Source organism: Balaenoptera ricei, chromosome 1, assembly GCF_028023285.1.
Source record: "Balaenoptera ricei isolate mBalRic1 chromosome 1, mBalRic1.hap2, whole genome shotgun sequence".
Taxonomy (NCBI): Eukaryota; Metazoa; Chordata; class Mammalia; order Artiodactyla; family Balaenopteridae; genus Balaenoptera; species Balaenoptera ricei.
The window spans coordinates 138,481,195-138,508,450 of NC_082639.1; the positions used below are offsets into that span (position 1 = coordinate 138,481,195).

At 43.5% G+C, this 27,256-nt stretch overlaps 1 protein-coding gene across 1 annotated transcript in view; it reads right to left on the reverse strand.

Moving 5' to 3' along the window:
• Positions 1 to 27,256, reverse strand: part of ASTN1 (astrotactin 1) — a 325,861-nt gene that overhangs the window by 33,832 nt on the left and 264,773 nt on the right. Inside the window, exon 17 of the mRNA XM_059937103.1 lies at positions 7,688 to 7,956. Within this exon, the coding sequence (XP_059793086.1) occupies positions 7,688 to 7,956 (269 nt within the window). The remainder of the gene's footprint in view (positions 1 to 7,687; positions 7,957 to 27,256) is intronic.

Consider the following 27,256-nt stretch of genomic DNA (forward strand, 5'->3'; position numbering starts at 1 on the left):
TTCTGACCGGTGTGAGATGATACCTCATCGTAGTTTTGATCTGCATTTCTCTAATGATTAGTGATGTTGAGCATCCTTTCATGTGTTTGTTGGCAATCTGTATATCTTCTGTGGAGAAATGTCTATTTAGGTCTTCTGCCCATTTTTGGATTGGGTTGTTTGTTTTTTTGATATTGAGCTGCATGAGCTGCCTGTATATTTTGGAGATTAATCCTTTGTCAGTTGCTTCATCTGCAAATATTTTCTCCCATTCTGAGGGTTGTCATTTTGTCTTGTTTATGGTTTCCTTTGCTGTGCAAAAGCTTTTAAGTTTCATTAGGTCCCATTTGTTTATTTTTGTTATTATTTCCATTTCTCTAGGAGGTGGGTCAAAAAGGATCTTGCTGTGATGTATGTCATAGAGTGCTCTGCCTATGTTTTCCTCTAAGAGTTTTATAGTGTCTGGCCTAACTTTTAGGTCTTTAATCCATTTTGAATTTATTTTTGTGTATGGTGTTAGGGAGTGTTCTAATTTCATTCTTTTTCATGTAGCTGTCCAGTTTTCCCAGCACCATTTATTGAAGAAGCTGTCTTTTCTCCATTGTATACTCTTGCCTCCTTTATCAAAGATAGGGTGACCATATGTGTGTGGGTTTATCTCTGGGCTTTCTATTCTGTTCCATTGATCTATATTTCTGTTTTTGTGCCACTACCATACTGTCTTGATTACTGTAGCTTTGTAGTATAGTCTGAAGTCAGGGAGCCTCATTCCTCCAGCTCCATTTTTCTTTCTCAGGATTGCTTTGGCTATTTGGGGTCTTTTGTGTTTCCATATAAATTGTGAAATTTTTTGCTCTAGTTCTATGAAAAATGCCACTGGTAGTTTGATAGGGATTGCACTGAATCTGTAGATTGCTTTGGGTAGTATAGTCATTTTCACAATGTTGATTCTTCCAATCCAAGAACATGGTATATCTCTCCATCTGTTTGTATCATCTTTAATTTCCATCATCAGTGTCTTATAGTTTTCTGCATACAGGTCTTTTGTCAAAGGAGAAGTAACAACTGACACTGCAGAAATACAAAGGTTCATGAGAGATTACTACAAGCAACTATATGCCAATAAAATGGACAACCTGGAAGAAATGGACAAATTCTTAGCAAAACACAACCTCCTGAGACTGAACTAGGAAGAAATAGAAAATATAAACAGACCAATCACAAGCACTGAAATTGAAACTGTGATGAAAAATCTTCCAACAAACAAAAGCCCAGGAGCAGGCGGATTCACAGGTGAATTCTATCAAACATTTAGAGAAGAGCTAACACCTATGCTTCTCAAAATCTTCCAAAATATAGCAGAGGGAGGAACACTCCCCAACTCATTCTACAATGCCACCATCACTCTGATACCAAAACCAGACAAAGATGTCATAAAAAAAGAAAACTACAGACCAATATCACTGATGAACATAGATGCAAAAATCCTCAACAAAATACTAGCAAACAGAATCCAACAGCACATTAAAAGGATCATACACCATGATCAAGTGGGGTTTATCCCAGGAAAGCAAGGATTCTTCAATATACACAAATCAATCAATGAGATGATAAACCATATTAATAAATTGAAGGAGAAAAACCATATGATCATCTCAATAGATGTAGAAAAAGCTTTTGACAAAATTCAGCACCCATTTATGATAAAAACTCTCCAGAAAGTAGGCATAGAGGGAACTTACCTCAACATAATAAAGGCCATATATAACAAACCCACAGCCAACATCGTTCTCAGTGGTGAAAAACTGAATCCATTTCTACCAAGATCAGGAACAAGAAAAGGTTGCCCACTCACCACTATTATTCAACATAGTTTTGGAAGTTTTAGCCACAGCAATCAGAGAATAAAAAGAAATAAAAGGAATCCAAATCAGAATAGAAGAAGTAAAACTGTCACTGTTTGCAGATGACATGATACTATACATAGAGAATCCCAAAGATGTTACCAGAAAACTACTAGAGCTAGTCAATGAATTTGGTAAAGTAGCAGGATATAAAATTAATGCACAGAAATCTCTTGCATTCCTATACACTAATGATGAAAAATCTGAAAGAGAAATTAAGGAAACACTCCCATTTACCATTGCAACAAAAAGAATAAAATACCTAGGAATAAACCTACCTAAGGATACAAAGCCCTTTAAATGCTAACACTTTTGTAAGGGAGCAGACCCTATGGGGCCTTCTGGGGGCAGACCCTTCCCCCATATCCTCTGCTTTAGCTCTATCTGAAGTGCCTAGATAATAGTACCTGATGCACATTTCCTGAGTTGTTTTACAGATGTGAAAACCCCCCAGCAGGGCTTCCCTGGTGGCGCAGTGGTTGGGAGTCTGCCTGCCAATGCAGGGGACACAGGTTCGTACCCCGGTCTGGGAAGATCCCACATGCCGCGGAGCGGCTAGGCCCGTAAGCCACAACTACTGAGCCTGCGAGTCTGGAGCCTGTGCTCCACAACTGGAGAGGCCCGCGCACCGCGATGAAGAGTGGCCCCCGCTCGCCACAACTGGAGAAAGCCCTCGCACAGAAACGAAGACCCAACACAGCCAAAAATAAATAAATAAATAAATTTATTTAAAAAAAAAAAAAAACCCCAGCAAATGGAAGATGTTAACTACTTGATGACCATGAGCAAGTAGCCCTCAGGCCTCCTGGAGCCTAAGGACTGATAATGTTAACCCCTGCGACACCAGCCTGTTACCACACCATCAACCAATCAGAGAATCGTGCACAAGTTGATCACACACCCTGCAACCCTTCTCCCTCACCTGGGCTTTAAAGTTGTTTTCCTGAAAGCCTTTGGGGAGTTTGGGGTTTTAGAGCACAAGCCACCTGTCCTCCTTGTATTGGCACCTTTACAATAAAGGCTGCATTTTCCTTCACCACAATCTGGTGTCAGTAGATTGACTTTACTGTGCGCGGGTGAGCAGACCCGAGTTTGGTTTAGTAACACTTTAATTTGAGCTCCATGTTAGACAGTTATCATGATTCACAGTGGAGAACACTTAGAGTCCAAAAGGTTAGGTAAGTTGCTCATGGTCACAGGTTAGTAAATGGGTAACAGGACAGATTTGACATCTCAGGCTTGATGGAAACATCAAGCTCTCTTGATTAACACCGTATCCACCAGCTTCCAGGATGAATACCAGTTCACAGTAGGTACTCACTTTATGCTTTACCTGACTAAACCAAATCCAAATCGAAAGGTGTATTTTTTTAACTAGGAAAACAGACATCCTTTGAGATAAGCAAAATAAAGAGGACATCATGGCTGCAGCCTTACAGTCTTCAATCGACTATTATTGGCTAGGTACCTGTAGGGACGATTTCCCATCCTAAGCATTAAGGATACAGTGCATAAGATATATATGGTCCCTGCTTGCATTAAGTCTTACAGCTAAATAATAAACAAACAAAAGTTATATAAATAACCATAACTGCGATAAGGGCTCCAGAAAAGGGTGAAATGGTGGCAGGAGGGACAAGGAGGGGACCAATCTTACAGAGGAGTTTGGGAAGGCCTCCATGAGCTTACAGGGATAGGTCAAGAGTAATCCGGTCACAAAGCTTGCGGGGGCAAAGAGATGCTAAAAAAGTGAGAGGGTGGCAGGCCGATTACAGAGAGTCCTTAGGACACCATATGGGGTGGGTGTCACATTCTAAGAGCAACAGGAAACCATCAAAGTGTTTCAAACAGGGGAGCAACCTGACCAGATTTTCCTTCCAAAGGTATTGATGACAATACGTATGATGACAAACATTCTAAATGCCATTTCAGACCATTTGCTGAGAGTTCCTACTCTCTAAATCCTGGGCAAGCGGTAACTGTGTAGGTAGGATGAGGGTACAAGAGAGGAATCAAGAAGGAACGCTTTGGGAAAGGAAGAGAAAGGAAAACTACATTTTTCTTAGTACCTACAATGTGCCAGGCATTGCATAGGAATCCTTGTTTGTTATTAGATTTAATCCTGATTCCAGAAAAGAAATCAAATTTTCCAATTTTTTTTTTTTAAGATTTTTAAAAAATTAATTAATTAATTTATATTTTTGGCTGTGTTGGGTCTTCGTTTCTGTGCGAGGGCTTTCTCCAGTTGCAGCAAGCGGGGGCCACTCTTCATCGTGGTGCGCGGGCCTCTCACTATCGCGGCCTCTCTTGTTGTGGAGCACAGGCTCCAGATGCGCAGGCTCAGTAGTTGTGGCTCATGGGCCTAGTTGCGCCGTGGCATGTGGGATCTTCCCAGACCAGGGCTCGAACCCGTGTCCCTTGCATTGGCAGGCAGATTCTCAACCACTGTGCCACCAGGGAAGCCCAAATTTTCCAATTTTTATTATTTTTCTCTAAGGAAAGCAGGTGAACTTTTTTTTTTTTTATAAATTTATTTATTTTTATTTTTGGCTGCGTTGGGTCTTTGTTGCTGCGCGTAGGTTTTCTCTAGTTGTGGCGAGCGGGGTCTACTCTTCCTTGCTGTGCGTGGGCTTCTCACTGCGGTGGCTTCTCTTGTTGTGGAGCACAGGCTCTAGGCACGCAGGTTTCAGTAGTTGTGGCACGCGGGCTCAGTAGTTGTAGCTTGTGGGCTCTAGGACGCAGGCTCAGTAGTTGTGGCGCACGGGCTTAGTTGCTCCGAGGCATGTGGGATCTTCCCGGGCCAGGGCTCGAACCCCGTGTCCCCTGCATTGGCAGGCAGATTCTTAACCACTGCGCCACCAGGGAAGTCCAAGCAGCTGAACTTTCAAGCCAAGTTCATCTATCCATTCATTTGTCCATTTATTCATCATTTTGTTCATTCATTCTGCAGAATGCCAACTATGTGTGACTACTGCTGGGCACTGGGATTCCATAGAAGAGAAAGTTTCTCATAGTCTAGAGGAGAGTGAACAACTATATAAACACTAGGACAGTGGGTGATGCATGCTTTAAAAGATGTATGCACATATACAGTGGGAGCTACATGAAGGAACATCGGGTTGGCCTGGGAGTGTAAGGGAGAGTCATGTTTGAGTTGAAACTTGGAAGTAACAGTAAGAGTTTGCCAGTGGCAGTAATGTGGGAAAAGGTACTTCTGGGAGAAAGAGTTGCAAGTCTGAAGGGCCAGATGCATGGGAGAAAATGTGTTTTGTTTAAGGAGGTACAAGGAGTTAAATTTTGGAGGATAAAGCATAGAGTGGGTACAGCCTAACCATGTAAGAGAAGACAGAATCGGAGAGTGAACTGCCCTTGTAATGATGTGCTAAGGACTTTAGATTTATTCAATAGATTCTGCATAGCCACTGAATTACCTTGCTGCTATGTGATCAGAAGTCCATATTAGACTTAAGACTAATTAGTTAGATGACTCTGACCCGTCTAACAGGGAAACCAGTAAGAAGGCTACTGTAACAAGATGATGGTGGCCTGATATTACAATGGATGACTGAAATAGTTAGGCTGTGACATGGGGTATAATAAAAAGAGGATGGATTTGAGATATTTGTGGCCCTAGGTGATGGATTAGATGTTAGGGACAAGAAAAGTCTAGGAAGCATCCCTGGTCTCCAATTTGGGCAACTTGGTAGAAAAGAATGCCATTCACTGAAGTAGAAGCACAAGCAGGTATAGTTTAGGGTGGAAGGTGGTGAGTTCAAGTTTGTTGGGTTTGAGACACCTGGTTTGTTATATGGTTTGACCTACTTGTTTCTAAATTGCAATCACAGACTAGACTGAAATATGGCATTGGAGATTATTTAGTCCGACAGAAGGAAGACAATGAGGCCAAGAGGTTGGAAAACCGGCCTGAAGATCTACCAGACAGGTAGGGATAGGAACACACCGAGTTACTAATGCCAGGACTTAGCTCCCCTCCACTGGTCCTTTGCTTCATCACTCCTCATCTCTATTCCTTGGTAGAAAGGGCACAATTAGAAAGAAAAGCAGAGGAGTGGAGAGAATGGTGAACACAGAAAATGTCTAAGGAAGAAGAGAGAGAAGAAACAGATATGGTGACTGAACTCCTGCTCAGGCCACCTTTCTATGTGTTTAGAAATTAAAGGTTCAAAATATGGCCAGATGGGAGGTATCTCTCAACCACTCTCCTAAGACCAGTGCAGGGAGACAGGGAGGGGCTAAATTCTGGCAAGCAGGGGATCCAGAAAGGGGCGTTGCTAAAGACAAAAATTCCTTCAGCTTCCTCATTCTGTGGGTACTGGCCCGACAGGAAGCAGGGGCTCCAGGCCCCCCTCTCCCACCAAGCTCTTGCCTGTCTGCAGCTTCGCACGCCCCGTCCCATAGGATGGTTCTATGCGTGAGCTCCCTGATTCTCCTGCTCCCAGCCAAGTGCACAGGAGCTCCTGGGGTACCAACTGCAGCAGCCTTGGGTGCTCACAGAAGACACAGTGGGACAGGTAAGGGGAGGGCTGGGCATTGGATTAAAAGCACTGCAGCTTTGGGGTTTCCATGGTGACACAAGCCTCTCCTTCTCCTCATCCTTTCAAGCCCACCTCCAGTGGTCTCTTCTCTCCCACTTCTCTTCCCATAGTCACTTCTATCAGATTGAAGAGAAACTTGCAGGCCAAAGGAACAATTTATCTTTTTTGTTCCTGTGAAAAACCTTATTTTCCAACACTCAATGAAGTATCTGTAGCAGAGGCAGAGAGGCGAGAGAAACACACACACATGCAAAATCCCTCCTGTTGGTTTGAGCATCGCCTATGAAACAAACTGTGATGCACCAGGTGTCCCTTAAGAGAAACGAGAAAGCAATTATCACCCCACCTGGAGAGACACACCTCTCAGACAGGCAAGCAGCTCACTGCTGTGACTCTACTATATCTTTTCCCCAAAGTGGCTTTTGCCTAGTCTCAGAAGTCCCCTACCCTGAGCTTTTGTGTTTTTTATTTTTGTCATTGTTGTTGTTGTTGTCTGTGTTTTGACCCGCTCTGTTCTTAACGTCCTTGAGAAGATCAGAGAGCTAGGAAATGAGGTAAGTCACTGCCTCTGCTGCATTTATTTAGCTTACCCTTTTGGGTCCATTCATTTCCTGCTAGCACCTTGGGAAAGGGAGGGGCAGAGGAAAAAGAGGAGTGGCTGGGAAATGTCATGACCCAGCTGCATAACATAAGGCGGAAAGATCTGCATGGACGTGGAGTTTTGTTCTTAAGAGTCAGAGTGATGGGCAGAAAACCAACCCCCTCCAGACTAAGGTGGGCAGATCCTTCCCTTGGGGATCTGTACCTAAGGTGCTCCTTCTAGCCTGCAGACCCAGTCTTGGATCAGTTAGGGGAGCTGGTCCACCTGCCGTGCCAACGAGGGGGCGGTACTGTTGAGTCCCCTCCCACAACCACCCCCTGAGGCTTCCTGAACAAAGCGTTGGTGACTGTGATCGCTATGCCTCCTTATCTCCCTTCTTCCTTCCAGCTCTTGTTGCTCAAAGACCTGTACAAATGCCAAGCGGTGACTCCTGAGTCATCACCATGGGTGTTGCAGATGCATTGATTTGATTTAATATGCAAAAATGCAAACCTAAGCAAATCAGGTGGCTGGAGTAGTTAAATAAAAAGTCTCACTCTCCATATTGTAGCGTTGAGCTCAGCTGACCCTGTCACCTCCTCAGGCCATTTGGAAAGCCCTCTGTTGTTGTTGATGCCACCTTGAACCACGAGTCCCAGGCCTCTTACCCTCTGCGTCTGGTTGTTGGTGACCAGTTCATAGATGGGGGCTGCTCTGGTCACCTCCAGCAGAACTGGCTCGGCAGGGGTGTCAGGGCTGGATGTCACATGACACAGGGGGCAGGACGAGGGGCACCGTCCCTTGCTCTGGCACTCCATGCGGACTCCAGCCGCCATGCGCTTGGTGCCAGACTCTGACAAGCTGGCAATGTATTCTGGGAATGTCAGCACCTTGGGGTCTCTTTCCTGCTCCTCTGACTCGTCGGATGGGGAGTTGCCTGCCAGACACAAAATAAAAAGGAACAGTGAGGGAGGCGAAACAGCAGGGACTTGCATGGCCTCGTGGCCCCTGAGTGCTAGACTCAAGTCCTTGAGAGGTCAGAAAATGACTCTGAGGGGGTAAGAATGTGATGCTGTTATCCCACTCAATTTGGGGAACCCATCCTCCCAGAAACCCACACAGCTGGAAATGATCCTTCCAAATGTGAAAGCAGGTTTTCTTCCTTTCTGAGAATCATCAGCTCCACGGATCCTTTCAGATGGATGCTTCTGCAGTATCTGTGCAGGATTTATGGCTGTCATCAATAATATAAACAATAATAGCAGTGATTATTCTATGAATCATTTTCTTCATCTAAAAATGAAGATATTAATAATACCTACCTCTAGCACTGGGTTATAAATAAACAGCCAACTATTTTTAGAGCACAAAACACAATGGCTAGTGCATGTTGAAGCATCCTCATCATAGTTTCCATCATAACTATCAGTAAGATTTATCAAGTCTGTACGGTGAAAGTGAGATCTGTTACAGATCTCCCTTAACCCCTATAACAAGTCTCCACATGAGCTCTGTCATTGCACCCATTTTATAGATGAGGAAAGCGAGGCCAAGAGCCTCAAGATCACACAGCTAGTGTACAGTGAGATCTGAAATTTGAATCCGGTCTTGTCTGATCCTAAAGCCATCAAGTCGTAGGGAATAACAGGACTTCTCTGCTTCATTATTAATCAAGGTATTAAAGATACAGAGGGAAGTTTGACTTGTTCAAAAAGATCTGCACTACAAAGCCTGAAAGATGGGTCCACATTGCCCTTGACTGATGAGTAAAAGGTCTTTGGGGAACCTCTTGATTTACTTTTGGTGACAAACATTGGAAATGCCTACCAGAAGACTTTTTCCCTATGGAAGAAAGCATTGCTTGATATTTCTCTTCCAAGCCTTCATGATTTTTCATTTAATTTATTAAGTCTAAAGAAAGATGGAAGCAGAATCTGCTAACAAAAAGCTTTGGGTTCCTTAGGAGATCGCTGGTCCTTTGTGCACAGTTGTATGTCCGAACGTGAAACGATTTCAGGGAGACGGCTGGGCTTTTGGAAACAACAGGCAGACACAGAATGTTCCTTCTGGTCCTCAGGCTCATCAAGAGTGCCAAGCTTGAGGGACCAGATCTTTGGGGAAACTGGTTGGAAGGATTTGCAAAGAGGTTCCAGAAGGTAATTGTGAGATGCGACTTATGACTTCATAGCAGAGTTCCCTCTTATGGGGCTCAGGCAGCACTGCTATTCTCCCCTTGTTTGCGATGTAATGTAAGACGGTTTGGAAGTGTCCAGAGGCATTTCAGCACTGCTGTTTCCCACAGGAGCGTCATCCCTGTGCGGATGAGGCATTTTTACCAGCAGCTCCATTGACACCAGATTCCTTCTGGGTGCAAAGGCAAAGACTCACTTAGAAACTATAAATATGGACTATAATTTATTTCACACGTGCATTTTGTTTAATAACGGATCAAAGATTGAGCTCAAGCCCTTGCTAGGTTATAAGAGAACTGCTTAACCGCACACACCAAAACCAAGAAGGATGGCCTCCAATAGGAGGTCCAGAAGCCCACACCAGCTAGCCCCAGAGTCAACTTCAAGCCATGTGTACATCTTGATTGACATTCAGGCTCATGAAACTCAGTGAACCCCACTGGGAGGGTTCATAAAGCGGCCACGACCTGGCAGGACTCTCCTCACCCAGCCCCTGGCCAGGTCTCCAATCTTCTTCAACAGGCTGTATGAACTGGGCTGTGATAAGTGGGCGTGGGGTGAGAGCTTTGCAACTGTAATGTGATTTCTAGAAAAACAGGCCCTCGTTTTTTTTTAAAAAAAAAAGGAAAAAAATCAGTAAAGAGACCATGCATCTTTTCAAGATAAGATTTAAAACATTTCACTGTGCAAGCCTTGCTGGGGAGCTGGAGGGTCTCTTGCTGGCCCTCCTGACCCTCACAAGCATTTCATTATCCATCCACGTATCATCTCAACCTCCCGGTTGAGAAAGTATTCAACAAAGAGGCTGCGAAAAGCATTTCTAGGAAATGACCACTAGATGGTGATATCAGTTCTAAAATGACTTCTGTGAGAGGAAAGAAAAGGCGTGATCAATCCGGTGTGGCCACTTTGGTACCACAGAAAATAAACTTACGGAAAAGTAACACCTGGCTACTTAAAAAAAAAGTCATGGTACAATTTCCTTTCAATCAAATAATAAAAAGCTGAGTAAAACAAATCCATAAAACTTATCCTAAAGAGAAAAATATAGAGTGAGAGACATAAGTGTGAGAGACACAAGATAAGGAAGGGAAAATAAAACTCTAAAGGGAAAATAAAAATCCCCCTCCATATCCTTCACATGGAGTATAGTTTACTTCAAGGGGGAAATAATATGCCACCAAATTTCTCTCACTTTTACTCCCCAAACACCCAGAAACTACCCCCGCACCCTACATACACATCCGTATATATGACATATAACCCCTGCCCATTCATCACTTAGGGTGCACCGTCTGACAAATTGGGCCACGAGAGGGCACTGCAACCCCAAATGCAGTCGAGCTGAGTTACAGCCTCCCTGCCCTCCAGCGCTGCATCATTAAGGCTTGTAATTGCTGTAAACATTTGAGGGGCTGCTCCCCTTGCTTCCGTCTTCTGGCTTTCCCAATTAAAATCAAGATGCAACTAATCCCCTTCAGTATCCTTCAGCCCTGGATTGGTGTAAGATTAGGACGTAGAGAAGCACAGGAAGGGGTTTACAGAGGAAGATGGTGAGAGGTCACCAAACTCTTATTTTCATCAGAATTGTATTTTCCTTCTCCTGATAATATTCAGGCCCATATAGAGCAGGCCCTGCTGGAGGCCAAGATGAATCGCCCCTCTGGTCCCCTCATCATGCAGGATGGAGCTGTCTAGAGAGGAGCGAGATTTACACAGAAGTAATGAGCAGCTAACTCCCCAAAGCCATCTATTCAGGCTCCAGCGAAGAATAGATGTGTGTGTATGAGAGAGATTTTTCAAGAAGGAAATGCATTTTCCATGCACCATTAAAGATACAATCGGGAAATACTCCTTAAAACGATGGAGTCCCGTGGTGAAAGCCCAGATAAATCTCCCTTTGCCCAAAGAGAGCACCAATAACCATCGTGTCTGTGGGGAGTGAAAGAGTTCAAACATAAAAGCTTCAGGAGAGTCTGAGCTTTGACATTTGCTTTTAACCCCCAGCTCAGTGTTGGAGTGGGTGGTGGCGAGGTCTGTGTGTGGAGAGTGGAGGGAAGAGTCTCTGCCTTATTTCCTTATGGTTCAATGGCCACCTTCCTCCATTGTCCACTCCAATGACAGTCCTTTCTTACTTCGTCCCTCTGCTGCCCTCTAGATCCTGGGTAGAAATGCTCTAGTAATTTGAGACACTATCTTGTTTCTTAATAAAATGAATATTCTATTTCAACAAATACACAGTTTCTGGACAAATATAAGCTACAATTAAGGTCTTAAAAGAATATAACTGACAAAGGTAACTTCTGACCAAGAATACCCAAGTGTGCCCGCCCCCCCCCCCAACTCAGCCCCGTTTGCAAAATTCACCCTATTGCTCTCAGGGGAGGCTCTGGGGTCCTCATCACACTTAGCTTTCTTACAAGTAGAAGAACAGCCAACCTGGAATGTCGTTAACAACCCCCAAACTGCAAAGCATTCTGCAAATACAGTTTGCTATAAATAAATGCCATTTGCTTTAGGCTAAATCTGTATCCTACAGCACACAGTGGATGAATTTCCCCAATAGAATATTGTGGTATGAGATTATTGGCATCCTCAGTGTTCAAAATCTCTTTGTGGATGTGCCTGTGGCCTTAGGCATGTACCTATTGACCCACCTAGACTCAGGAGCATAGGAGGATGATAAAAGTCACTGACCATCCTCATGCAGGGTCTGCTCTGCTGCTGGAAACTGACAGGTCATGAAGGTGAATTAGTTGTTATGAAGTAAATTGGTACCATTCCTGTAGGATTCTGGGACTGCTTAAGAATCTCTCTCCTGAGTTGGTGCCCAAGGCAATGAGATGCTAATGACATCACAGCTAGAACTACAGAGGCAGTTCATTAGGCAGCCAAGAAAAATCAAATGCAAACTTGTCAGATCCCAGCTTTTGGAGACAGCTTAGGACCCACAGGAAAGAAAGCTTGACATGGGGTAAATGAAGCACAGCCATAGTGAACTGCACCCTGAAGCCCACGGACACCCTGATTTCCATGACCTACCCCCACTCCCACTCCCCCCACCCCAGTCTACTCCTGTTCACACCAGAAATTCTGAAGTTACCCGAATTTACATTTCCACCCATGTACCCAGGCTCAAATCAGCCTCTTAGGGTGTTTAATTATGTCTGTAAACAGAGAGGGTCAGGTCGCTCTGGATGGCCTTAAATTGAACTCCTAGACCTGCCAAGAGACACACTTTCTGAGACCTGACCAAAATACAATACGATAGATTCATAATCAGGGACAAGTGGATAGGGCATGACCCGGCCACTTCTCTCTACACCTCAATAGGAGATAATGGGTGCTCTGGGGGCAGGGATTGTGTCTTCTTCATATTTGAAACTCCTTTCCCTGGTTTAGGTGTATATATCCATTTCCATATCTCTTTCTATCTATGTCTATCTATATATCCATAGATATATTTTTTTTTTTTGGAGGGAAAAGGGGAGTGAATTAGTAAGTCATGACCATAGATTTAAATTTTAAAAACAAGTCAAACATAAAGAATAAAGCCAACGCATCTGTAAATAGTCTCTAGCCCCTTGCCAAAGCTTCAAGCAATCAACTAGAAAGAAAAAAAACGTTATCTGATGACAGCCAAAGCTACATTTCTAGCTGGGATTGCTTCCCCAAGTGTAACAGAACTTAATATGCTTGCTTGGAAATCCATCTGAATGTTCAATAGGCACCTCAAACTCAACGTGTCCCAAACTGCAGTCCTCATGTCTCCACACCCTCCCAGCAACCTGTTCCTCCTTCCGTAGGTCCTTGCTCAGCAAAGGGCATCAATTTCCCTATTGCTCGAGCCAGAAATCCTGGCTTCTTTGTGGGTTCCTTCTTGCTCTCCCAATCAATCTTAAATCTATGTACTTTACCTCCCCCAAGTCATCCACTTCTCTGCAAGGTCTGAGTCAGACTGCCTGGGCTTGATTTCTGACCTTACCACTTGTTAGCTGTATAATTTGGGGGCAGTTTCTTAACCTTTCTGTGCCTGGGCTTTCTCATACATAACATGGAGATGATAATAATAACTGATTTAGTAAGGCTGTGGTAACGATGGACTGATAAAATCTATACAGAGAGTTTAGCGGAGCTGGGACATAGTGAGTACTCTCTAAAATTAATGATTCTCACAATGCCTGTCTACTTACCTACACTGCTGCCAGCCACACCATCAAATGATGGGCTCCTTGAAGGACGAAATTATGTCTTGTTCGCCACTATAATATCCCACAGTGCCTAACATGTAACGTAACTAATGCACTTGACAATTCATTAAACAAATATTTATGGAATGCCTACAAATGTTTGTACAACTAATAAATCATTTATAATGACTTGTATACAAAGTAACTACTCCCTGTGTTCTGCAGGTACTAACTAGACAGGCTGGGTTTAATTTCATTTCTCACCTTGCTGTCCTGGGTTCTTTTGAGATTTTCTAGTTTTCTTCAAAGAAGAGAGACATCAACTCAGAGTGAGTTCCACTACTTTCATGTACAAACGGGAATTGGTCAGAGATAACCCAGTTGCAAAGATTTGAGATAATATCGCAAAAATACATTTTGCAAATTTTGAAAGTATACACACATATCTCAAAGGTTATTAATGTGCACTGGGTAATCACCTTGGGACTTGAGGATTTACGCTTAAGAAAAGGGGTAGACGATTGTGGCGCTGAAGAGCAGACAGTGGTTCTCCTGTGACTATAAAATGTGAGAAAGTTGTGGTCACTAATGTCACAATGTGTCAAAAGGCCGTGATTGGTGTCCTGGGCCTGCAGGGCCATGGGTACCAGTAGCTGAGGTGGAGGTACATTGCTGTGGGGTTCTAGGCAGCTCTGAGAGCTGAGTGATAGCATTGTACTGGGATTCAACATTGTGTGGACCACTTCACCAGCAAACAAGGCAGTGTGACAGCAAGAGAAAGAGGCATTCTGGACCCCAAGGACGGTCACAGAGAACCACGCCTTCTGTACTTTTTCTACTCTGCCCAGTCTCAGCCTGCACACTGGAGCCCATCCACCTTTCCCCCTACACATTCATCAACTACCCATTAGCTCAGAGGAAGCACATCTTTCTTTTGGGATTAAATACTAGACAACTGGGCTTCCCTGATGGCGCAGTGGTTGAGAATCCGCCTGCCAATGCAGGGGACACGGGTTCGATCCCTGGTCCGGGAAGATCCCACATGCTGTGGAGCAACTAAGACCGTGTGCCACAATTACTGAGCCTGTGCTCTAGAGCCAGCGAGCCACAACTACTGAGCCTGCAAGCCACAACTACTGAAGCCCACATGCCTAGAGCCCGTGCTCTGCAACAAGAGAAGCCACCACAATGAGAAGCCCACTCACCACAACGAAGACCCAACGCAGCCTAAAATAAATAAATTAAAAAAAAAATACTAGACAACTATCCAACATGTTCAAAAACAGTCCCAATTCCACAGAGTTTATACTCTTGTCCTTTCTTACAAATAAATCCACCATTAAAAAACAAAAATCCTTTGTCAGGATGTATCCTTTGTGTTCTAAAATTAAAGTTACATTAAGAGGTACAAACTACAAAGTATAAAATAAATAAGATACAGGGATGTAATGTAAACCAAAAAAATATTAAAGTTACTGAACACTTCAGCTCTAGTTCTTTGGTATTCCTTCAGGAAACTTCTGGAAATAGCAGATCAGATGGTCTTTGTTATAAGCATGAACAGCATGTCTGGGTGTGGTGAAGTCCAGTGTAATAGTCAGTGGTCATCAAATACCCACTGGGCACCTCAGCAAAGCACCATTAACGGGGACGTTCAAGAAAAGGTGTCTTCTGGAAAATTAAATGTTTTGTTTAACTGGTACTTAGCAGAAAATGCTTAGTTTTCCTCAAGTTCTTGTTGACATTTTTCTTCTCTAAAAATGTTGTTTTCCAATTTTCTGCCTCCCTCATGAAGCATTACCTACCAAACAGAATTAAACCTTTCCCCAAGGCGCCTGCAGGTGATGATTTTGTTCATCAATTATGACCATGCAGATGTGGAAGCTGTAGGAGACAGAAAGAAAATGGTATCTCGTCCCCAAATGGCTCTTAAAAAGTGGATCAATAACATAAGGTTACATTTTCTGAAGATTGCCCCCCTCTTAATAGGCATGTTGTCAAACAAATAATTGCCTGGTTGAGGGTCCTGGTTCAGTAGGTTCATGTGAAATTGAAGTTTTGATGTAGCTGCAGTGCTTTGTCTTTGCCAAAAGCTGTTAGTCAGCTTTGATGTGGGAACAGTTTTAATTTCATAACAAATTGACAAATTGGCCAAAGCCTCCGTCAGCCTCTTTTTGGTCAGTAATAGTGATGTTCCATTTGGGATGAGAGGTTGAGTCCAAGAAATAGCAGGAGAGCAGCCTCTACCAAGGAATCAATAAAAACACAAAGATAGCCTTTGTCTGGCAGTGACCCCAAGTGCTAAAAAAAAAAGTGACCTCTTTTCAATCTTAAACTTAGCGTGAAAAGGAAAATATGAAGACAGCCCAGTGATGCAACCACCACTTTAAAGATGCCTGAATATGCATCTCTAAACAGCCCATGCGTCTCAAGAGGAACAAAAATAAAATCCAAGAATTCCTGGGAAGCCCTAAAGCTTTTACTACAAAAATGAGCTCTTCTAATCAGCTGAACTGCTCGTCCCCAGTGGGCAAGAAGCTGCCTCTGTTTTGTTGGATCGTCGCGGCTCTCACCCAGGCCCTGCACTCGATAAGCGTTCAACAAACACACAGGGATGGAAAGAAGCAAAAGGTTTTTAGCTCTTTCTACTCTCTGACTGCCTGCAATTCCTCAAGGCTGCAACCCAAAGCCTCATTAGGATTCATCATAAAGGCCAGGCCAGGAAGCCTGAGTGGCTCAGAGGGATTGTCCGGAAGCACTTGCACAGAACACTTAGTGCACACGTGTGTGGGCTGTGGGAGACCCGGTGGATATCACTCTTGTCCCAACACACCCTAAAAATGTCTTTCTTTCCCTTTTCCTTTCTTTCTCTCTCTTTCTTTCTCTCCCTTCCTCCCCACCTCTCTTTTCTTTCTTCCCTCCTTCCTTCCTCCCTCCTTCCCCTCTCTTTCTTCCCTACCTTCCATCCTTCCATATATATATATATATGCCACTCTGCTCCCATCATCCCTAGCAGAAGGTACTTAGTGCCCGTGTCCAGAGGGGTACCTACCACACTGTAACACACTGAGTTTAGTTTTATGTCTCGTCCGTACCACTCGCTTCCAGGGTGGGACTTGCTCATCCCTGCATCCCTAGAGCCCAGCACCTGGTACTCTGTAGGTACTCCCTATCACAAATTGTAATAAATTTGTGTGTGCATTGTCTAACACCCACATTTATAATGTTTATATGATTCCGGTTTTTCATTTGCCTGTTACAGTCTCATTTCTTTATTCACCAAATGCCTCTCATGTGACTCTCGGTGGATGGCCAAGTTTTTTGTTCATATCAAATCTTTCCTGTTTCGTTTCCTAAGGCTGCCATAACAAATGACACCACATGGGTGGCTTAAAACAACAAAAATTTATTTCTCCAGTTCTGGGGGTTAAAAGTCGAAAGCCATGGTGTCGGCAGGACCACAGTCCCTCTGAAGGCTCTAGGGGAGGATCCTTCCTGCCTCTTCTAGCTTCTGGTGGCTCCTGGCAATCCTTGGTGTTTCTTGGCTTATAGTTGCATCACTCCAATCTTGGCCTCAGGTGTTACCTGGCCTTCTTCTCTGTGTGTGTGTGTCCAAATCTCCCTCTGCCTTCTCTTATAAAGACACAAGGCCCACCCTAAATCCAGGATAACCTCATCTAAATTACATCAGCAAAGACCCTATTTCCAAATAAGGTCACAATGTGAGGTTCCAGATGGACACTGATTTTGGGGGGACGCTATCCAACCCACTGGAGCAGCCATAGCCTCTAACACTGTGACACTGACAGTCAGCCCTGCCCTGCCCCACAGCCAGTGACGATTCATTGGCTGGCCATTTGGGGGCTGGCCATCCATCCCCTTGACCTCCTCCCAGCACAATAGGAAGAGGGAAGAAGTTTCCAGCTCCATCAGCGTCCCCAGCCCAGCCGCAGCTGTGTGCAGCCAGATTGAAGATGGCCCCCAAGGCCTCAGAGGATCAAGAACCAGCCCTGAAGCCCTGTACTTTGGCTAAATCTCAATGGCATCAGGGTCCCCCATCTCATCCACAGGCCAGCTGATGATTCTCATGTACCTCCTCCTGGTAGGGAAGAGAACAGGCCAAAGGGACCTGGGCCACAGAGGCTGTCCCCTTAACTCATTGCTCCTGCCTCTCCAAACTCCATCATAAGGTAGATTTCCCTGGGAAACGGATGAGCATTGCCAGACTTTTTTTTTTAAAGTATAATTATCAATATGAAGACTATTGATGATAACACCACATCTTAGAGCTTACAATGCATGGTATCATTTTTTTATCCATTTTCTTTATTTTTTGAAAATTCGACTTGTGATTCCAAATGGTAAAGATAGTTAAAAAAAAAGTTAATATCTTGTCGGCTTGATACTAAATTTATTGTAGTTATTATTCCAATAACTATCCATTGCATTAAAGCTTTTTCCAAAGCTGCATAAACAAACAAACAAACAAACCTGACATACAGATTCAGAGTCACAGCCTTCCGGATGTCCAGAGCTACAGTAGATTATCCCTGCTGATTCGCTACAGACAGAGCAGCATGGAGAGAGGGAGGGGGAGGGAGGATGAGGCTGGGAGAGAGGTGAAAATGAGGAACACCCGTGGGATTAGTTATTTTCAAATCTCCATTAGCAGAAAGACCACGTGAGGAGTGGGCAAGCTCAGCGGGCCACCAGGAAAGAACTTTCTGTGCCCCTGTCTGGAGATTAAAGGCTTTTTTCCCCCCAGCCTTGTTTTCTAGTCTGGAAGGCTTAGATGAGAAGCCAAGTGTGCACCCCCCAGACCACTCAGGAGCCGGTGCCTTCCCTCTTTCCTGGTCCTCCCCAAGAAGGAGCCAGAAAAACACAGGGGAATAGCCCGGGGTCAAGTAGAGGGAGAAAACTGTAATAGAAACAAAGAGAGTGTAGAGAGCAGGGAGCTCCCTGCACCAGCTTTGGCCTCTGCTAATGTTGAGGGCTCCACTGGGGGCCTCTGTGAGCTTCCTGCCATATCCACAGAGTGAAATTGATGCTTCCCTTTGTTCACCACGTGGCGTTATTTCTCAGCTGGGAGTGCCCATCAGCGCCTTTAGCTTTGCCAGGACCATCAGCCCAGCAACATTCTCTTTGTGACTCCATTTATTCCATCTCTTCTCCTACTGGCTCCAGCTCCTACCTCATCACCTCTTTTCTTTCTCGCTTCAAACCTGGACAAGAAGAGAACAGTCTGGGGACACCCCGTGACAATTCTGAAATGGGTAAAACTGACATATGACCATTACTTGCCTTGTCTCCACATTACAAAAACTCGGCAGTACATTGTGTACAGAGTGTGTGCGTGTGTGTGTGTGTGTGTGTGTGTTCGGGGTGCTAACCTGAGTTACCGGGGCAGGGGGGAGGCCTCGGGGCTTGTGTGGCTCCACAGCGAGAGATCTGATGCCTTGCTGGATGCTGCAAGGACTCACTTATAAATATCTTTAACTACCAAATGGTCTAGAAATTTTTAATAAAAATATTATTCAATAATAATACTACTCCAGGGCTTCCCTGGTGGCGCAGTGGTTGAGAATCTGCCTGCTAATGCAGGGGACACGGGTTCGAGCCCTGGTCTGGGAAGATCCCACATGCCACGGAGCAACTAGGCCCGTGAGCCACAACTACTGAGCCTGCGCGTCTGGAGCCTGTGCTCCGCAACAAGAGAGGCCGTGATAGTGAGAGGCCCGCGCACCGCGATGAAGAGTGGCCCCCGCTTGCCACAACTAGAGAAAGCCCTCGCACAGAAACAAAGACCTAACACAGCCAAAAATAAATAAATAAATTAATTAATTAAAAAAAAAAAATAATAATAATAATACTACTCCAACCAGCAAGGGAATGTTATAACGGTCTCCATTTTCCTCTCGATGCTCATCTAGCTTCTGTTTTGCAAATGAATTTGGATGTTAAATCCTTTTGTTGCCCTGACCAATTTATTCTGCAAATTAACTACATATGAGAGGACTTAAAGTCCATTACCACTTAGCTTTGCCTCACTGAAATTTATGCTCCTTTCCTGCTCCTTGGAGCCCTGAGCTCAAATAGACTGTGGCTCCTGATGGTGATTTTGGATTCCACACGTGTCCCACACCTCTTGGTCCTCTTGAGTTTAAAATGCACTGAGTGGACCAGGCTCTTTTCAGCTCCTGGTAACTTGTGCCCTCTGTTATCAGACTCTCTGGTCTCTGCAGCTGCCTGTCCAAAATTAATGAAACTCTCATTGTAAGATGGGGTTTCACCCAGAGCTTCAAGCCACACTGGACTGTGTGGTCCACTCAGTGGCTCAGACTGGTGGCAACACCATTTGTAAATGGTGGAAAGAGCCGGATACATGGGAAAGCAAAGGTTGCAAGATGAAGAGGCTGGCAATGAATGGAGCATGGCTGCTAAGCCCATGAATATCTTAGATTGTATTAAGAAAGTGTAGTGACCAAGGTGATGGAGAGAGACAGTGCCTTGTCAAGCCACACGCCTTGAGTTGGTTTAGGATTGAGTGTCACAAGTGGGGAGAGACTCCAATGAAAGGCCAGGCAGTCAGGATTCCGGGGCACCTGGAGACAGTGTCATATGAACACTGGCTGAAGGAACTGGGGCAGTTAGAATGGATACAGGGAGACTTGGAAGCAGACTTAGCAGTGCTCTCTGTAAATATCTGAAGGGTTGTCATGTGGAAGAGGGATCTCATGAATTCTGTGTATCTCAGAGGGCAGAATGAAGATACAAGGGAGGGATCTTATTAAGTGAGAGGGAGTTGAGTTGACTGAACCACAAATTTTCATTGAGTGCTACTATGTGTCAGGTACAGTACTCAGTGCTAATGTACACAGATAAATAAAAAAAAAGAAAGCTCATTTTCCAGTGTGCATGGTGGGAGGAATAGATAGAAAAAGAGACAATGATACGACAGGGAGTGATATTAGAGGCATGGAAGACAGGCTTTGGGCACACCTAGGAGGAAGTTTTGAAACCTACGGCTGAGGGTGGGGAGGCTAAAGGAAATCTCTTGATTCCTTCAAGGACAATTTTTATATTAATTTATAACTGATACCAAGTAGGATGGGCAGCCTTGGAGATGACGAGCACTGGCTAGCAGCAGGGTTCCTATAGATGCCAGACAGCACTTGTCAGGGATGTCACAGCAGGGGGAGCATTTCAGAAGAATGAGTTCCACATCCCCCTTTTTTTTTTTTTTTTTATGCTTGTACTCACGGTTTATTACAGTCAAAGGATATAGATTAAGATCAGCAAAGAGAAACTAGACGTGAGCTTCCAGTGGAGTCATATAGACAGCACTAAATGTTAAACGTCTATTATCCTGTGACCTGATCTTCTCAGTATTTCCTTAAATCAGCAGGGTGGAGTGGGGGATATACATGTTACCAGGCACACCAAATGGTTCTGACTTCAGATAACATGTTGGAGGTCACCAAGAGTCATTTATTTATTAAATATCGTCAGAACACTTTTTAAAAATTCTACAACTAACCCGAGTATGTAAAAGAGATGAAAGTCAGGAATAGACTCCTTAGGCATTTAACATCATTACTGTTTGGTAAAAATAAACAACTCTATTGTTTATGGAGCCATTCAAGCATCTTCTCAGAGCCCCAGGGTACAAGCAGCCTAATCTGAAAACTACTGATTCAGACTCTGATGACAATGGCCTGAACTGTTCCAGAAGTAACCAAGCATGCTCCCCAGCCAAGAGGACCACATGCTGCTGGCTCTGGGAAGGGTATTGCCACAAGGAGCAGATTCCAACTGGCCATCTACGGTCACCTTGCCTGCTGGATTTTGCTAGAAAAAAGCACGGTGTGGTCAGTCTTACTTTAGGTGCGTAATAACGAAGGTCAGAAAACTTTTATACTCTTAATCAAAAATAGACCTACTCAATCATGCATGTTCATCTCATAAAGAAAGGATTTCATGGAAAGTGAAAAGGAGGGAACACCTATGCAGATAGTTCCATGCAGGGGGACGAAAAAATAAGGGGCAATTGTAGAAGCCAGACCTAATACTCTCCTTCAGACAATGATTAAAAGGTGTGTATATATCAACAAATTCCACTGTTAACTCATCTAATTCAAATGCCATAAGGAAAACTTAATCCTGACGTTCAACCCAGGAAAGTAACGTAAAATCATAGTGGCAGTTACTTCCCTGAATTCTTGTAATTATAGTAGATACTAAAATAATTATAAATGCTAAAAAGACATAACTTTGTGGTTTCTTCCTTGAAGGAAGCTCTTACTCGTGTAGCAGGGCCCAGTTGGCAGTTACGATAACCAATAAAGATAACCATCTTGTTTCTTTCCCCATTAAAGCCAAGGTCTCCTATAATGTCTAACTCTCTCTCATGCACACACATGCTTTGTTTTTTTCCATAAAAAGATGACTGGGCAGTGACTTACAGGGAATAGCAACAGTCACAGCCCCAGAAGCCAGCCAGCCAGCCAGACATGGCCCCACTCAGCCACCGAGCCAGCAGAAGCTCCCAGACCCAACGGTGTATGAGGACATGGTCTATGAGGAGGCCACAGTCTCTGGGACCCTTGAGGTTGGACCACCAGTCAAAGTGGGAAAGCCGATGTCTGGTCCTGGAAATGAAGGGGAAGGACATTGAGGGGTACAGCAGTCCTTCTGGTCTCAGAGTAAGCACCAGAGGCGGATGCTGGGAGCATGTCATATCCCAGGCTCCCACCTCAGCTGGCAAAGACCCATGTTCAAATTCAGAGCTCAGAGACTTATCATAATGCTTCACCACTTTGAGCTGAAGTTTCCTTATCTGTAAAATGGGTTTATAACAGAACTTATCTCATCTCATAGAATTGTTCTGAGATTAAATGGGATAATAAAGGCAAAGCCCTTAGCACGGCCTCTGGTATCTTAGCTTTCAATGGCAGCCGTTGTTCACCATCATTACTCCATCGCCTAGCACAGTCTTGGCACCCAATAGGTACTCAATAAATACATAATGATTTTTCTTAAATTGATGCTCAAGAAAAACAAAACAAAACAAAAACCAACCGAGGATCTCTATGGGCTAGAGATAGCAGAATACTCAAGAATACTCAGTAACAGGGACTAAAGTAGCAGGCTTCAAGTCTGCAGGAACTTAACCCACCAAGGTGGCTATAAAGTCAGTTCCTACATAGTAAAGGGATCAGAAGTCCCTCACATTGTGGGGAAACAAAACGAGGATTGAGGAAGGGCTCCAACACTTGCCCCCCAAAATGAGGCTGAGAAAGCCATGACTTAGTCCAGACCTCTGACAGTCCCGAGCTGCCTGACTGAGCTGGCAGGAGGTAGCAGAGACAGAATATGTCTGAGTCACTGGCTTCAGTACTGGAGTCACAAAGTCCCCAAGAGCCCCACGGGATGGGAAAGAGGGAAGGAAGAGATGCCATTAAATTTATAATTCGTTTATGACAACATCCTTCCACGTACAGGTTTGATGCATGACATCAATCGAAAGATGTGGTTGGTTGTCTCTCAGGCATCCTTGCTATTGACGGCAAGCCTGTTCAGAGTGACGTGATCTCTACCATCCCAAGGGGACCCTCAAGGCTGCAACCAATTTCTCTGGGAATTGGGTGATTCTTTAATTAATGTTAGGGGGGAAAGGGGTAGAAAAGATGCTGAGCTTTAACTAATTCAAATAAAAATGCTACACTAGTGGCATAAGATTAAATTTTGATCTCCCAAACCAACATTTCAAGTTACAAAATATTTCTCCCTGAAATGCAATGCTATTTGGATGGTGCTTGCATGGGGTGGATGGTTTATAAATGCTAGTATTTCAGGACCTCCACTCCACGTCTTGAATAATTATTTACAATACTTAGGTGTTAGTACTAAAAGAGTGCTAGGATTTTTAGATTCTTTCTTATTTTCACAGAAAAGAGAGATAGCAAATCCCTCCTAGGTATCAGCAAGATCTCAGGGGTATCTTTCCCTTGTATCAATCTGGAATCAAAAACCCACAGCAAAATACAGAAAATAAGCCACTTCAGATATATTAAGTCATGAATTCTATCTGTTTCTAAAGCTTGCCACTATAGGGTCTTGTATTTAATTTTCATTCCTATGGTAACAAGTCTACTGGAGGATAATTCGGATATTTGTCTTTATTCTAGTCTAATGCCAAATGAATAAAGGAACAAAATGGAAAGAATATCTGTCCTTATGTGCATGTGCACGCATGCACACACACACACACCCCTAACAAAATACAACCTCTTTCCCAATGCCAGGAATTTAAAGGGTGTCAAGAAAGCTGAGAGACTAGGACCCTTTTAAAATGATAGATAAGAAAATTCATCTTTAACTTCTCCAAATCCCTGAGGCACATCTAATTTTGTACTTTCAGAAATAGTAGGAATCGAACGTTGTCAACAAGTAACCGGTGCTGAAATTTTGTGTGTATAGTGGTAACTACTCATTTCAAGGTTGTTACCATTATTTATTTTTTTGAGTGTACATCTTTTTAGACCCTTTTCATGTTTCTGTCTTCAGACTCCCAGGACTTTCTTTCCATCGCAAAGTTGGTTGACATCAGGCAAAATCAGAAGACCCAAACTGGAACTCAATTCAATAGAGCAAATACTAAGTTACTGAATGTCTGTTTACAAGGTACTGTTCAAGTCTTCTGAATATACCAAAATGAATTATGTGTAATCCCTACATTCAAAGGATGTGTATTACCTTATAGAGGCGATAAGACAGACATACAGAATTTAAGTGCTATTTTTTTTTTTTTAAAGGATCAAAGAAGGACCAGATAATATCAGGACAGTTAGATCAGGGGAGGCTTCACTGAGGAGGGAGCTGTTGGGCTTGGCCTTGAGGAGTAACAGCATCCTTAATAACAAGAGCTACCGACCACTTATGGCAGGAATTGGCACATTTTTCGGTAAAGGGTCAGATAGTAAATATTTCAGTCTTTGCAGGCTACTCAGTTATGCCTTTGAGTGTGAAAGCAGCCACAGACAATACGTAAATGAATGCTCATGGTTCTGTTCCAATAAAACGTTATTTGTGGATACTGAAATTTAAATTCTATATAATTTTCACACGTCATAAAATATTATTTTCCTTTTTATTATTATTTTCCATTTATTTAAAGAGAAACCATTCTTAGCTTGTGTGCCATTCAATCACAGGTAGCAGGTCAGATATGCCTCCTGGTCATATTTGCTGACCCCTGATCTATGGTGTTCTCACTATAAATTTAATGCTTTGTTATACTTGATCTCATTGAATCCTTACACCTTGCTCTGTATCTTTTCTAGATATCCAAAGTGAAGCTTAGAGAACTAAGGTTATACAGATTTCAAAAACCTTGCTTTTAACCACTAGGCCATACTGTCTCCCAGTGATGGTAAGGAACACATGGGAATGGTGAAATGAATAGGTTTTCTTTGGCCAGGGGCATTTAATCATAAAAATACTTTAAACAATGAATATGAGGTTTGCTATCATGGCTGACTCATAGTAAACTCATTTTACATCTCTGTTATCACCACATTCTCTATTTTCACAAGTCATGCAGGGCATGGGTATAATGTTTAATAACATCTACTGTCCAGAATATAATATTCTCCCATATTTGAAGAAAAGAGGACAGCCTTCTAGCATTTGTTCCAACCTCCCCACTCCCACTCCCACCCATGGTTGCCCAGAGCCACATACGGAAGGTATTGTTTGGTCCTGCAGGTAATGAGAAGCTTGGAGACATAATTCTTTCCGAGTTGCTAACTTCCCTCTTTCTTTCTCTCCTCATCATTTCGAGCAACGATTCTATCTTACATGGTTTCTTTACTGTCTACTGTTTAAAAGCAATTTTATGAGCTAGAGAAGATGGAAAGGAAACAGGAGTTGCCATAGTCTCTCATCACCTGTTAAGATGACCCCAGGTGGTGTCTCAATCCTTCTTTGGTCACCTTCTTTCTCCAAACAGAGGTAAAGTATCCTTTACACTGTCTGTGGAGTTGTTCACAAATGTAGGCTCACACTGGGTTGTCAGCTTCCAGATTCAATGACAGGTTCATTAGTTAGTCAGTATACGTCATTAAAGATCTATCCCAGATCTTTCTGTTATGTACCCAGGATTGTGTTGGGTACTGTGGAGAGCTCTAAAGTATGAGACTGACCTCAAAGAATTTGCAATCTATCTGGGATAGCAAGATAACAAAACATAATAATAATAGTAATTATAAGAATAGCAGCTGCTCTCTACTACACATCTTAGCAATCTGTGGAACACTTTCCATGTATTCTGTCAAGTAAAAAGCAAATCTAGACTTAGTAGGGAGTGCCTTATTCAAAAAGACTATTGCAAGACATGGCTGGGAGACTACTGCAATAATAGGGGGAGACAATTATAATTGGGAGATGCTCTGATAAGGTCTGCCAGCATCTCGAAAGTTAGAAAAAAAGAGTTTTTCTTTTATAGAGAGAAGTAAACAAAGCTAGAAAGAACCACATGTGGGCAGGTGGTATGAGGCCAGCCCATTCTCAGGAGGGGCTGTATACTGGCTCAGGCTGAAGGTGGGCTACAGTTCAGGAGCCTGGAGGAAGGAAGGAAGTTTAACCGAAGTCTGATTAACAAGCATTCTGTTTTGAATGATCAGTGGGGACAAGCAGTTCAGCTAATCATTTACATGACAAAGAATGGGAATTTTGAGGGATCTGTGAGTCTTGTAAGTCTCAGGGGGAAGGATGGTTCTTTGCAGCAAGCCATCTTGTAGAACATGAAGGGACGACTGGATTTCTTAATCTCCAGGTAAGAGTTAACACTGAGGTCAGTTCTCCATATTGACCTTCGTGGTTGGTGCTGAAATTGTCCCTATTTTAGAGATGACAAAATTGAGCAACGGAGAGGTTAATTACTTTGCCCAAGTTCACAGCGTGCTCACTAGAAGAGGTGGAACTTATACCCAGGTCTGTCTGACTCCAGGGTATCCAACCAGTCCTCTATCACATGGCTGAGACTGTAGGAAGAGAAGAGCGGTTATCATTGAGGCTGGAGAAGTCCCAGAAGGCTTCATGAAAGACTATGTTTGGAAGAATGGGAGGAGCTGACCAGGTAGTTAGGACAATGTAGATCATCCGGGTAAGGGCAGTAAGGCGAAAAAAAAAATAGAGGTGAAGGTAGCCAAGGAGGCCATTAAAGAGTTTAACTCTGTGACACAGAGGTTTTAACTGGAAAAATAATTAGCAATACAGTTACATAGATAGCATAGGGCCATATTGAATGGGTCCCTGAAGAAGCAGACCAGGGATTTAAGGCTTGAAGCAACAGTTAGGAGCCAGCCTTTGCTAGAGCTAGACAGGAAATAGCGCAAAGGATGAAAATAGCCAAGGAAGATGAGTCAGGTGGTGAAATGTAGACTGAATGAATGAATGAATGTTTGAATGAATGAGAAACTAGAGGCCAAAATGACTAGCCAGGGGGCTGTAGTAACAATGCAGGCGTGGAGGTCTGGGGGTCAGACTGGGGTGACAACCGTGTGCAGAGAATGAGGGGTAAACCAGGGGAGTATTTCAGAAGAAACAAGAGGATTTGGTGCCAGATCTGGAGAGAGGAACTTACAGGGAAAGCTTCTCCCTTATTAGAAGCAGCATAACTAAAAACTCAGAATTTTTCTAAGTAGATCTCATAGAACTTGTTTTTAGGATCTGTTGATAGCATTACTCAAAGTAACAAATAGACAAAAAATTTTCAAGCTCTAATGTGAGGGAGCAACCTGAGTAAAAGTTACGCAGGTTTTTGGTAAATCTTCAAAAAGCCTTTAAAATGCTC